At 32.1% G+C, this 14,227-nt stretch overlaps 2 protein-coding genes across 7 annotated transcripts in view; one reads left to right on the forward strand and one right to left on the reverse strand.

Moving 5' to 3' along the window:
• Positions 1–2,944: 2,944 nt before the first annotated feature.
• On the reverse strand, positions 2,945–11,584 carry LOC134230370 (G-protein coupled receptor-associated protein LMBRD2-like). Its single transcript, XM_062712129.1, has 13 exons — positions 11,465–11,584; positions 10,956–11,137; positions 10,467–10,714; positions 9,827–9,994; positions 9,376–9,586; positions 9,184–9,258; positions 8,592–8,889; positions 8,087–8,268; positions 7,515–7,648; positions 6,395–6,503; positions 4,612–4,813; positions 4,262–4,369; positions 2,945–3,957 (listed from the first exon to the last, which is right to left on the reverse strand). Exons 2-13 carry the CDS (start codon positions 11,127–11,129, stop codon positions 3,713–3,715), a joined length of 2,154 nt encoding a protein of 717 aa, XP_062568113.1. The 5' UTR covers positions 11,130–11,137; positions 11,465–11,584; the 3' UTR covers positions 2,945–3,712.
• A 1,095-nt stretch (positions 11,585–12,679) lies between these two features.
• Positions 12,680–14,227, forward strand: part of LOC134230377 (cadherin-23-like) — a 32,773-nt gene continuing 31,225 nt past the window's right edge. For 2 of the 6 annotated variants that reach the window (XM_062712158.1, XM_062712155.1), the window contains exons 1-2: positions 12,680–12,818; positions 13,844–13,893. The gene's annotated coding sequence lies outside the window, so the exon portion shown is untranslated. Of the gene's footprint in view, positions 12,819–13,457; positions 13,572–13,813; positions 13,894–14,227 lie in introns of those variants that run through there. The other 4 variants (XM_062712156.1, XM_062712153.1, XM_062712159.1 and 1 more) reach the window with 3 other exon arrangements.

The raw sequence follows: 14,227 nt of genomic DNA on the forward strand, positions 1-14,227 counted from the left end.
CTGTCAACACCTGTGGCCCATGCACTGTCGCTTATCTATACACAATGGCTTGACTGAGGGGGATTAGTCACACTCCAGCGCATTTACCTGAGCGGTGACTGGAAGTTTGTTTATTTCACAAAGTACATTACACAACAACAGGAAGCCATCAGCAATCTTATTTTCTTCTTTTGTTTAATTGTTTAATTGTACATTGATAATAAATGTGTTTTACCAAAATGTGTTGAATCTAAATTAAGTGTCAATTACCCAAGCTATCTTACGCTTGTTGCCTGATCAATGTTCATAATTAATCACATTTATAAACTGTCCAATTTATTAAGAAGTGATGTGAAATTAACTTTTTAACCAGCCTGTCAAAGCGGCTTTGATTTACATCAGTGTATCAATTAATTTAATTTCAATTAAACGGCACCATTAAGTGTAAATTAGCGCTTGGGTGCAGAGAAGAAAATAATTTGGCTTGTGTTTGAGATGAATTTTCCCTGACAATAAATAGCTTGAAGGTTGAAAAAGAATGAGAAAGAATTAAACAATTTTAATTCATGTTCTTTTATGTTGTAACATAATTTTGATACCGTAAATATTGTGTAATTGGTAAGCAAGTTATGTTATGCTGAAATGTTGAACTAACATTTTTGTAACTAAATGTTTTTTTCGTTTGTACATTTTTATATACTTTTTATAGACATTTTCTCTTTTTGTTGTGTTTTATTAATGTAAAAAAAACCCAACGAATTATTAATAGATTGAATTGATCATAGAACTAAAAAACGAAAGTAGATCAAAATGAAAGTTAACAAGATGGATGCCAAGACATCTAGAAGATTGAGTTCGGAGATTATTAAGCTTTAGGAAAGTGAATTTATTTATACAAAATGTTGAAACAGTAAGTAAAAAAAGTAAAATGATATGTTAGCTAACTTGTTTTTCAAAATAAACGTAAAAATATGAAATTACATACTATAATACTTATTTTAAATAGTGTAAAAACGGCAGGCATGTTATTGATCAAGTCATGTTCATGCCAGACCTCGGAGATGAATTTCAGCTGTCTATGGTTATAATCATAGTCGGTTATTATAAAGTTTTGGCCTGACAAATAAGCTATGATAATAAACGGCTTGTACTGTACTATAGAAAATTTGGATTGGGAGAGGTTGCTATGTGCCTGCTCTACACTTAAAACAAAGTTCAATTAAGCATTTGTGCCTCAGAATTTAATTCCACAACAATAAGTAGATTAACAGAAATTAAAGTAATAGATATATACTTTATAAGAATAAAAGAACATTGTACATCTAAATATTTTGGCATCTACCTTTTCAACAACAGTGAATTTTTATTTTATAAAAAATCTGTAAGATATTGTTGCTTTCTATTCAATAACAATGACAGGTCTATAATAATACCATTTATTATGCAGGCTTAGAATTAAAACATGGCTCAAAAGTGGTGTATATAAATTCTCAATAGTAGAATAGAACATTTAGTGGATGTAACCAAACAAGAGACTTACTGTGGTAAAAAAAAATATTTGCATGGAGGAATGTTTGAAGAACCAATAATACAAAATAATATTTAAAACATTATATCTGGAATTCGTAATACTAATTTAACTTACAAAAGCACTTGCATGTACTGGATTTCAAAAAGACATTTAAAATGCAATCCATGTAATTTTTGTTCCTTTAAACATCAAGTACATGTATCTACATTTATTCATAAATACATGTTAATGCAATACTGAATTGCAGCAATTTTAACCCCCTAAAACTTTCTTAGCCTTAATTTTAAGATTTTCTAATTGACAAAATGATTGTTAAACATTCTTTGAAAAGTTATCAACTCTGCTGACAATTTACTAGTCCTATATCAACAGACTGACTGAAATTAAATACACAATTAATTAATTCCAAAATCATGATTTCAGCAATTATTAAATATGAGCCATTTAATGGCACCAAGATTAAGCTTTGAGATACCCAAGAATTCCAAGATAAATACATTTGAACACCGATATCTCAAATACCATGCATAGATATATGTCAAAGTGATTTGTTAGTCCCAACCACTTATTGTTTCAGTGTTTTACCCTCCACATATCTCGAATCATCAGATATCTGGAAGATTTTCCTAGGTCACATCGAGTTAGAGGTAACAAGATTTGACTGCATAATCCCTTTAACATATCCTTAATATTCGATATATATGTATCGGTGTTTGAGATAACATTGGTCAACTGTATTTTGTGAAAACGTTCTAGTTGATATTTTTAGTAAATTTAATACTCAAGTACATATTGTACACTAATAACTATTTCTACAACTTGATATACATGTATTTTCTCTTTATCTTAACCATACAAGATAAAATGTATAGACATGATACAATAAGAATTTCTACCGATTAAGTAAACATTCAGTATAATATTACAATTAATAATGAAAATGTGTTTTACAGTCTGAAACATCAATTATGAATAAAGGTGATATATACATTGTACGTTACCAAGAAAAAGGAACACAACCATTAGTAAATAAATACATGTATTTTTAAATATGTCGGTAATATACATAAATGCCTCTATTCTTTCCAATGCATATTTAAAACATTGTAAGCAGTGTCAACTGTTTGTGTATGCACCCATGTGTATTTGTGTAAGAGGATGAACTACAAATTCTTCAGAAGGGACATCAATAACTCTTATCTATGCATTTTCTTCAATATTTGAAATTGTCCAAAAGATGGAAAATCCTATTTGAATTCAAGTATTTCTTACATCTGTGGTCTTTTAGGTTCTAAATATAATAAGTTTTCTGAATTTGAAATACCGTACTAGTATCAGAGTAAGGACCACTGCTGGTGATAATAAACCTTGCACAATGTAATTTTCTCATTCTCTTATGAATTCATATGAATAATTTTGCCAGACAGCATGGTACATAAAGGTAAAATTGTGCAGAATAAGTACATGGACATGTAACAATGTAAGTAAATTACCACATCTTCACAACATATGAAATTTCTATTGCTCATAACATGTAAAACATGGGGAATGCTACAAGAATCATCACAAACATCCCAAAACAACAAATTGCATTTCATTAATATTCCCATTATTTTCCCTGATTTACTCATGTATGCATAATCTAAAGTCTATACTTAAATATACAATGTAAAACAGCTAGTACATGTATTACAAGTATGCCATCTTATTTTAAATTTCCCTCCAAAGCAATTTTTCCCCAAATAATGCCCTACCAACCAAACTCAGATTTTAAATTACCTTGAAAGTTGTTACAATAAATGCTTAAACATTGTGCTAAAAACTCACATTTCTATTACACAAACTGACTAGAAAAAGTTTTCAAACAAATTAAATAAAAGAATCACAGTGCTTAATGCAAAATGTGTATACCTTCTTTTTTATATGAAAAATGTTTGAGTGATAACTTTCAATTATCTTCAACATCAACAAATAAAGATGTTCTAAAGCTTCTTAATATGAGATTCAGACCATTTTCTTTGGTTTCCATTCTTGGACAACTAACAGCGGTGTTACCAGAGTATTTATACCCTGTACATCTATTTCTACTTACAGAAGCATTGCTCTCAAATATATTACCTTAAATACTTAATATAATTTTAATACATCTAATAGTAAACACATGTGCAGTGAATATTAAATTTTTCCCTATTTTGACATATGTCATACATCATCAAATATTCCCCTTGGGGGTGCACCAGAAGTCCTTGAACTAAACCTGCTGGATCTAAGTGATGAGGCCCTCTGATATCCTTGTGAAATATCAGACCCTGAACTAAATGGGTCGGCTGTGCTTGGCAGTTCACCTGTGTAGTCTATAGGTTCTGCTTCCTTCAGCAGCTCAGTTTTATCATTGTCATCCGGGCTCCTTGCCAAGGTTTCCCGCTCCCTCTCTCTTTCTCTGTCGGCTGGAATACATATAAAAAAGAGGATAGGTACATCATAATTCACTTCAAAAATGCATTCAAATGCACCTCCATCATCACAAGCCACAGAATTTGTGTCCATTCTATTCCCACAAAATGTGGAAATAAAATGAACATAAAACCTGTGGCTTGTGACGATGTTGCACCTCATGCTTTTCTTTTTATATTCATTGTACAATATTGATATGTACAAATATGAAATGTCTCTAATTATGTGAATAACTGAGCTTTTTTGAAGCAAAAATGGAAACATTCCAAGGTACATGTATTTGACTTTTTCTCTTACCTCTGGATCCAATGATTCGGTCCGAAGACTGGGAAGTTGTTCCAAATCTTTCTGTCCACTCACGCCTTCTCTCTGCACTGTCAAGTTTTCTATCTCGACTCCTCTTCTCTATAAAATATTTACATGTACTTGTAAGAGCTATTGAAAAATATGTACATGATAGTACAAAAAATAGCCATATACTACATATTCTTTTTAAAATTGTCAAATTTTATGATGTCCAAAGTTTGAGAAGTTTCTCTATTTAATACATGTATACCCTTTCCACATTAAAATTCACTACATATGCATAAGCACTGGTAATAAAGACTTCCACTCAGACTGGGAACAAGATAATCTGTTTATCTAACCTCTCTGTACAATCTGTCTCCCCTCATCCACCAGTTCCTGGGTCATGTCATCATCCCCGATAAACTGCTGGACCCCCAGAAAATGGAGGATTCGACTCCCCAGGCTGAAGAACGTACAGATACACAACAGGACTAGTATCATAGGAAAGTAAATGTTAAAGCCATCCGAGATAAATGATATTACATCCATGTGGCCCATGATCTGTCAAAACATAATGGATTTAGATTATTGGTCCATTTTTGGAATCTTCATACATGTACATGTATTTTCACATTACAAAAACTTTACAAACTGGATTTACCATAATTGGCTGAATATTATACGCACTTTTTTCCAAAAATAAATTTCTTTGAGAAAGGGATGTGTATTTTACATCACAATGGGATTTGGATAGGTTTTTCTTTCAGGTGAAACATGGCTATCATACGTACATACCGTAGTATTACCTAGAGACATATGTAATTTTTTTTGTTTATCGCCATATTTTAAACTTCGAAAAGTTATTTTTGGAACGTATGCTTGATGAAAATGTCACTTTCATAATCATTTGATAGTAAAATGATATGAAAAAGTAATTTAAAACTAATTTGAACTGCATGTTTATCGTCTCTCTGTAGGCCGCCATAACTGATATTATTTTTAGACGTTCACACATTTCTTTGCCACGTGCTTCCATAATCATAGTGCACATGTACCTAATCTGCCAGACGAAGTAATAAAATGTTTAATGAAATACAATATATTAAAAAATTATTTTAAGTTTTAAATAACTCCGTGAAAATTCACTTCAACATATACACCGCTGTGTACGTCCCAATGAAAGGAAGCCAATATTGTGAACACGTGTGCTTGTCACTTGATTACTGTAGACTCCTTATTTTTCGCGAGTACTTTTTATTGCGAACTGGCTCTTAAACGTCAAATCGCGAGAATTATAATTCGCGAATGGGCGGTTGATCAATAGATTTTTCATAGATTTCAACACTTTAAAAATAAAAGTGAGTAATATTTTTTCGCGAGTGATTCTTCTCATGAAATAACGCGGAAATTAATTCTTCATGTTTAATAAGGAATCTACAGTATTATCTCTCAACACCCCTCCAGGCAATTAAATTGTCTACCGACTCCAAAGCATTGTTTTCACAGTTACAGCACTAATTATTTACTGTATTTTTAATTGCTTTGATTATTTTCTTTCAATTGTTAAAAATCGGGGGTCGGTTTATGATCTTTTGTATGTATGAGTGTGTGTTGATTATGACACATTAAACAATTAAACGCTTGTTAAGTGTAATTTTACTTTACCTTGTATTTATCGGCCTCTTGTTTAAATAATAATTGAGAGTGGACAAATGAAATACGAAGTATGCTAAAACAATATCACATGCTTACGCAACATTACCTTGTGTTTTGTTGAAATAAATAATTTTCTCCAGATTGCTCTATATGGAAATTCAGGATTAATTGTTTTCTGTAACTTTTTGACACTTAATCTTTGCGCCGACTTTCATAACAAATTACCGCGATTTTCAAAGTTCAGAACATCGCTTGGTAAAATTTTCTGTTGCGTATAATACAACCGAACTGCGTTTTTTCCCCAAGTTTCAGGCTCAAAAAGGGGGGTGCGTATTTTACGTCAATGCATATTATATTCGGCCATATACGGTAGATAAGCTAGCCTTATTTAGTGGTCAGTTCTTGGCTCTTTTTTCTTGCAAATTTATATAAAGTTTTAATGAAAACAATTACAGAATGATATTTTGTTTTTATCCGGACCCTGACCTGTGTGTATGATGTTTCCTCCAGATTATCCTCCTTTGTGATATGGCTGTCAAGATGAATCAGTCCCAGGAAATTCAAACACATGGGCGGGGTCAATCTACACAGCATCCTAAAAAATTGTTAAAGTTTGAAAAAATAGTGAGCTGTCCAATTTTCATGAATTACACTTTAGTACTTGTGTTCATTCTCAGAGAAAATAGCTTCAAAACAAAAGCAGACAGTTCAAACTCTGGTACATGTCATATAATACGAATTATCTGATATTTAAACCTCAATTACTATTTGCAATTAAATGTATATGCAAGATTCCATGTGCATTCAAATTTATGCTGGTGATAAAAATAAGCTTGTATATTGTAACAGTGTATTACAGGGTAATTTTAGCCCCCAATATTATTACATGTTTACCAAATTGGCAATAATTTAGAGATACTATAATCTCTCACACACAACTATGGTTTGGCAAAAGTAAAATTGACAAAATTGTTTGCATTTAAAGGATGAAAATAACTCTGAATACAGTCGTTCCTTTTGATGCTGAATAGCATAACAAGAAATGATTAAGTTTCCACAGCTAGTACCGGGGTAATAATAATGATCAAATTCTTAATTAGGACTTCAAACCCTTACCAAAGCAGGTAAATTTGCATAATATATTAGTAATATGATATTTGTAACTTTATACAAGTCAGTGAATGAGACTGAATTCATAACTCTGATGACATGCTGCTATTCTGTATTTTCTCTGAGAGATAATATACCCGGTATATAGTACATGTACATACATGCCAGTGAAAATGAAACTGAATTTGTCAGTCAGTCTGTGTGCTGTTATATAGTATGAGCTGAGTATTGCTACAGTTTCTCTTTGAGACAATACTTGAAGTACATTAATGCCAGTGAACATGAAACAGTTCATCAGTCTGTTTGTGTGCTGTTATATCCAAGCAGTATAAGCTGAGTATTGCTTTAGTTTCTCTTTGAGACAATATTTGCAGTACATACATGTACATGCCAGTGAACATGAAATTGAATACAATTTGTCTGTTTGTGTGTTGTTACAAAGTAAGAGCTGTGTAATACTACAGTTTCTCTTTGAGACAGTATTTGTAGTACATACATGCCAGTAAACATGAGACTGAATTCATCAGTCTGATGGTGTGGTGCTATGTAGTACAAGTTGAGTATTCGAATCTGGAACACGCTGTAGTACGCACAGAAGCAGAGGTAGGCAATAATTAAAATGGATGACAACTGAAAGCAAACAGAACATATCAGGTTAAACACTGTATACATACAATGTATATCAAAGTGTGCATGACAACTTCAGCAAGAGAGAAATCTCCTTCTTGAAAGCCAAATATGAATGAAAAGAATAAATCATAAATGACTCAAAATACTATAGCCATGCTTTTTTCCACATGGGATTAATAATTAATTTATGCTATGTATGCAATCACAAATTTTCCATTAAAATTTGTCAGAGTATATTTATATTTCAATTTACAAAATACATTGGCACATAATTTTTGAGCCATGGATTGAACAGAAATTGTGATTTCAAGGAAATATGAAAGTGTGGGAAAAAAGTAAGTTTAAAATCCAAATTTACATTTTTTTTCATTAGATTTAAAAATATTCACTTGTCAATAATATTTAACATCTGTTTATTCAGTTGGATTAAACTCTTACCTCTATAAAAACATAATCATAGTTATGTTTTGCAGCATTGATGAAGACAGCAAACAGTGAAAGGACAGGGTCCTTGACAAAGAAGAGGCATTCTGACCACACCACCATAAAGGTCATGATGGCAAGAAGGATACCACACACCCTCATCAGCCAGAAATAGACCTTACACCGCCAGTACCACTCTGAAAATATAACAGTGTTATCTTCTGAATTTTTAATTCCAATTAAAAAAATCTCAACTTTCTTCTTCTATATAAATAAATAATCTCTATGAAAAATTTCCTTTATTTCTTTCAGAGTGTAACTTTTTAACTTTGCGTTAAAGAATTTTATATTCCCTAATTAGAATCATCTGATTCTGGTGTAAAACAAACAGTGAAAAAAGAAAATGTAATAACAGTTTCATAAATTCCTGGCATGTGTCAGCCATTTTAACTACATGTAAATGCAGAATACATACAAAGACTTAACACACCTACACAAAAAGCATCAAATATCAACATACCTACTGCAGGCGTGTACACAATGCGTACAAAAGCTGGCAATGCTGAGGCGGAATGTTGTGATCTCTGGAATTTATGAACTGCACTCTGTTCGTTCTTCTCCACATCTTCCAAAGCGATGGCTTTTTGCATCAGTGAGTTCCACTGGGCATGTGTGCGATGGTGATTTTGGGAGTCCCGAATGACTCGCTTGTGGAGTCTCACAAGTGTTTTTTCATTAGGAATGTCAACACTGCTCCTATTGTAATCTTCGTAGTCATCATTATTCTGTTTAACAGCATGACGCATTGTCTCGGGACACTGTGTGAAGACAAATATGTATATTTACTAAAAAAAAATTCTACAAATGATTCATTTACTACTGTATTTATTTGTAATTAACTTTCTAAAAGTCTTCAGATTCTTCTCTGTCATTAATTGTCATAACCTTCATAATGATGTTCATCTCATCTTTGTTATACTCCAACATGCTAGAGGTTCACAGCGAGATACTTTTGACTTGACAAGGTATGTAAGGAGCGTAGGGACGTTAATCAAGGCTCTAACTTGTAGGAGTAATCTTTGTTAGTGAGGAAGAAAATCATTCTTACTTACCTTTAGTAAAATTGTATCAACATGCTTCCTCAAAGGGTGGTTATACTTGATCTTCTCTGAAACCTTTTTGATCTCCTAATAAGTAGAAAAAAAAATAGAAAATTATCCATGAAGAAGAAACAACCAAAGAAAAATCATATTTCAAGGTACATGTACTACAAGTACATTAAAGCCTCTGTTTTTAAAGCTTACATCCAAGACATCTTCCAAAGCTTCATCGGCTTCTGTTTTATCAGTGCTGAGTTTGGAGATCTTGAAATATGTTTTGGACAGGACGAATCCCTTTTTACAGCTGTTGTACACAGATCTAGGTACCTCCACCAAACCATAACCAAGCAACAGAATCAACAGAAAGAGACCCCAGGTATTGCTGGCTGTTATTCCTATAACTTTTAATCTTTCTCTAAAAAATGAAGGAAAAAAACTTAACATGTGATGAGTAAAATGAATAATAAAATTGTACATCTTAAAAAAAATATTTTTCAGTTTGTAGTACTTTAGTAAAGACTGTCTTTAGACATCACAATTGTTAAAAATATTTATCTTGTTTTAAATGAGGTAAAATAATCTTAATGTTGGTGAGTAAGAATTGGCCAAATAATCATACTAATTATAGGTTTATAAAGAAAGTTTTGATTCTTACGCATCAACTTGGAGATCTGCTTTGGCAACAACATAAATCAAGCACACTCCAAATATCAGTAAATAAGAACCGTAGTATATGGCGTTTTCTATCAGAGCAGTCTTAATCTTGCCAGCCACGGTGAAGTCACCAGCTGTGGAATAGGACTGCATGAGTGGTAAAATTATCCTGGAAAATAACAAAATATTCATAAAATATAACAATTTTCTTAAAATACATGCATATAGAGTAATACACTGCATTGTTTAATACTGATCAATAGCAAGATCAATGATTGGTATGTTAATTTTGAAAGGGGGGTGTAACAGTTACTGTAAATCACTTTTTATTCGCGAGAACTTTATTTTCGCGTAATTACGCGAGACAAAGTGCTCGCGAAAATATTATTCTCGCATATATTAGTGTTCCTGTGGATTATATAAAGCAATCACCACAATTCGTGAAAATTTTGTCTCGCTCATAAAGAGGCAATGACTATCTCGCGAAAATAAGGTGTCGCGAAAATTTAGTGATCTACAGTATTAAAAGAATTACGTTTCCATCTAAATGCATATTTTAAATTCTATTTATTATGCATTTATTTGTGTGTGTTTATAACACTAAAAAACAGTACTCCATAAAATCCAGTCTTAATAGATACCATGTTAACAGTTGTGATGTCCAATAAACCACTTGCCACAGAGTGGGTAAAACATTTTCTGGAACATGGCTGAGTGGGATTTCACATGGAGAAACATGAACTTGACCAAGGCTCTGTACAGCAGGTGTGGAAGATGCAGAAGTTGCTGATGTGTTTCCATCTGCTGTTGTCGTTACATTTAAAAATTTGGGAGTTGTTGTTGTAAGAATTCTTGGGGCTTTGTCTTTCAAGCATTGTCGATAAAATGTCTGCCATGAAATAAATATACAGTCATGTATTTTGTTTATATAACTCATCTTGATCTCTTTTCATGTCATGTTCAAATTATTTTACCTTATATAGATTCATATGAAAATTTGAAAGTAATTTTCTTTCTTTTGTTTTGTTTTTTTTGGTAAATTCTTCAAAATTAGCATTTAAATTGAGTATTCTAAATGCATTTTAAAATAATTATTACACAGAGAAAAAAACCTATTTGTTAAAACTTACAGAAGAGACATCCAGTGGCAGTACAAATATGATCAGAAATGAAAAGTACCAAGCGATGAATGTTATTAAAGTTGTCAAAATATTCTGCTTTCTGAGATCCCCATATCGATGCAACAAGAAAGCTGCCAAGCAGCAAGTACAAATCACTTCAATTACTAATGGTCCTGCACTCATCTTGCAAACTGTTTAAAAAATATATAAATATTATAAATATATAATTTTTTGAAATATATAATTCAAAAAATATTAACTGTATTTTTTATGAAGAACAGAATCATATAGCTCAATAATATTTATATGAAGTTGAACGTCTTTTGTTTTCTTTTCATAAATTTTCACTTGTTTATCAACTTCAAGAAATGTTATCAATATTAATACTAAATCAGTATTCTGCATATTATAATACATGTGCAAAGCCAAGGGGCACCTGTGAAATTTAAAGCCTTCCAGCTATAAAACTATCGCAAAAACCTCATAAATTCCAAAAGATAACTTGCAGATTTTCTTACCCTGCAAACTGACTGGTTCCTAATCTGAAATGTTAATATTTTACATAAGAAACGGTCAATATTTTCCATCTTCTGGTTTTGGCAGCTGATGAAGTATGACGTGTCTAGGTAAGTCGTACTTTGAAGGCATTGGGTAAAACTAGTGTATTATCCATTTCAATCAGATCGGGTTCGTCCTTGCTGTTAAACGAGCAGACGGAATTTTCTAATTTGTATGGTTATGGTAATGAAAACATTAATTTGATTTAAGCCAGTTTTATATCCAAAATATCATAAGGTTTCGTCTCAATCACATTGACGGATAACGAATTAATGTTCGTTATAAAATTTGGACGAGCATCCTTGGAAATGTGTGTTGCATTTAATTTTCATCAGATCTGTCTGAGTGACTGTAATTTTGAAAAAAAAAGTTTTTTTTTAAACAGCTATAAGGATTGTGTATATTTTTAAATACATATGTTGAATATATCTCTAAATATCAACATTTTGACAAAGTCTGTTCTCATTTTGTGGACTTGAGGCCTGCATTCAACATATTGTATTAAACGGCTACATACTCTACAGTCTATGTATACTATGTAGCCTCAACATAAGGCTATTCTGAATGGAGAGTTCATTACATAGGGAGAGCTAGTATATATATTTCATGCTATATACAGTGTACCAAATTCACATGCTATATTCAGTGTACCAAATTCAAGATATCCCTTTTAGTTACAACTTTGCAATTCACACAATTCAGGAATTCTTCTCCACATAATTTCCGCTTGAAATAAAAAGTTTTATTTTAAAAGTAATTAAGTTTTTCATGATATATTTCCATTCTAAATTTATAGAGCTTAACAAGTTAGTTGTTTGCTCAATACACTACACTCTACAAAGATAGATATCTACAACCTAACTGCTAGATTAGCTCCTACAATCTTGAACGCAGTCCTGGCTAGGTACCTATAGAACAGATGCTGTTAGAGTCAGACTGACATGTTCTAGGTCTAATACCCAGATGCTCAGGCCGATGTTCATGGCATTTAAAATTTTCTTTTCCCATGAACTCTTAAAAATGCTTATAATACCTGCTACCTAAATAACTTACTGAATTAATGTAATTATAGCACTTTTTTTATTATATGCTAAGAAAATGTTTTCTGATTACAATGCATTTATAAGAGGATTTTTTTTCATTTAACAGTCATAATATTGAGGGGAAAGGAAATCAGCTTCACTATTGATGAAAAGGACTTCAGAAGCCAAGGAATGGACAACTGTACAGAGTACGAAGGAGAGGCAATGATACACCTAGCAGAAGGAAACTTTTCCAACTGGAAATAGAGACTGAGAAGATTAATTCTAAAATGTATAATAATATTTGCATGCAGGACTTTTTATTTTTTTTTTTAATGACTTCAATATTGATGTATTTTTAACCCTCTGACCCCCTTGAAAAAGTAGGGGTTGGGGCATATATTGTTGGTTGGTAGACCAGTTGTCCTCATTATCTGAAGAACCTTTTGTTTGTCAGACATCAAACTTGGCACACTGGTACACTTTTAGGATTAGGTGAACCATATTGATTTTTAGGTCTTAAAATCAAATCAAAGGTCAAATTACTCTAGGCATGGGAACATCTTGTATCTTCAATGTTTTGAGAACACTGACTTTGCTTGATTGGCCAACATCATACTTTAAAGACCAGTTTTCTTTAGGAATATCACTATATGACCCCTATTGAATTTAAGGTCACAATCAAAGGTTAAGGGTCAAACTGGGCTAAGGAATATGTAGACTATTCAATATCATAATGATATGAATCCTTTGCTTGACATGCTTACTTTAAATGTACATGTATTACTATATTGGCTCCCCCTTGGGATTAGACAATTAGTTAATGTTGAGGTCACAAGGTCAAGGGTCAAATAACATTAACACGTCTGTCATCGTCATTGTTGTTGTTGTAATCATAAACTTTTCACATTTTCATCTTTTCAAGAACCACTGGGCCAATTTCAACCAAACTTGCCACAAAGTATCTTTGGGTGAAGGATATTTCTAACTGCTACATGAACCCATATATTTTTCTCAAACAATGCAAATATGTGATTTTAAAGGAGTGAGTACTGTAACCAAGACAATATTTAACAAACATCAGTTATTTTTTTTTTGCATTATCTTTATTAACGATTAAATTATATGTGAGAATGATACAGTTGAAAATATATAGAGAGCCTAGCTTGCATGATTAAATGTACAATAAAGTTCTTGTTAAAAAAAAGTGATTTAAATTACAGCACGTACTTTGATGTTTTCTTTAACATTTCTTGTTAACTTCTCATTTAGGTTGATATATTATAGAGGTTGACTTTATCCAGGATTTTTGAACAGGTCACTGGTGCTCCCAGAGATCAAGGAAGCACTCCAATAAACTTCTACAGGTAAGTGGTCTAGCTGTTGCTTACTGCAGCCATAAGTTATAATCTGTGTAGTGCTGTTTGCTATTCTCTTCAGACTTAATCATTTCCAAACTTTTAATTTCTGTTGTCTGATCAGGCCTGACATCAAGAAATGAGAGAGTGGGAACCTTCTTGTGTTGCTTAAAGTCATTGATCTTATAATAAATAATTGACATGTGGGTCATTAACTTCCTTTCACACATTCGGATGCAAACTTAATAAATGTTACAAAGACATGCTACTTTGCATGCTCTTTAGTTTTTCTCCATCCAGTTTGAATTTTAGCTTTGATAGTCTTCAGTTAAAATACTAAATG

This window comes from Saccostrea cucullata, unplaced genomic scaffold, assembly GCF_032062105.1.
Source record: "Saccostrea cucullata isolate Sc308-1 unplaced genomic scaffold, CSIRO_AGI_Scuc_v1 ctg315, whole genome shotgun sequence".
NCBI classification, from domain to species: domain Eukaryota; kingdom Metazoa; phylum Mollusca; class Bivalvia; order Ostreida; family Ostreidae; genus Saccostrea; species Saccostrea cuccullata.

Coding starts and splice junctions, on each gene's coding strand:
- LOC134230370 (XM_062712129.1), bottom strand. CDS start 11,129: ATGAGTGCAGGACCATTAGTAATTGAAGTGATTTGTACTTGCTGCTTG. Junction 9,587..9,826: donor GCAGATCTCCAAGTTGATGC/GTAAGAATCAAA, acceptor TTCATTTTTTAG/AGAAAGATTAAAAGTTATAG. Junction 3,958..4,261: donor CCGAATCATTGGATCCAGAG/GTAAGAGAAAAA, acceptor TATGTATTCCAG/CCGACAGAGAAAGAGAGAGG.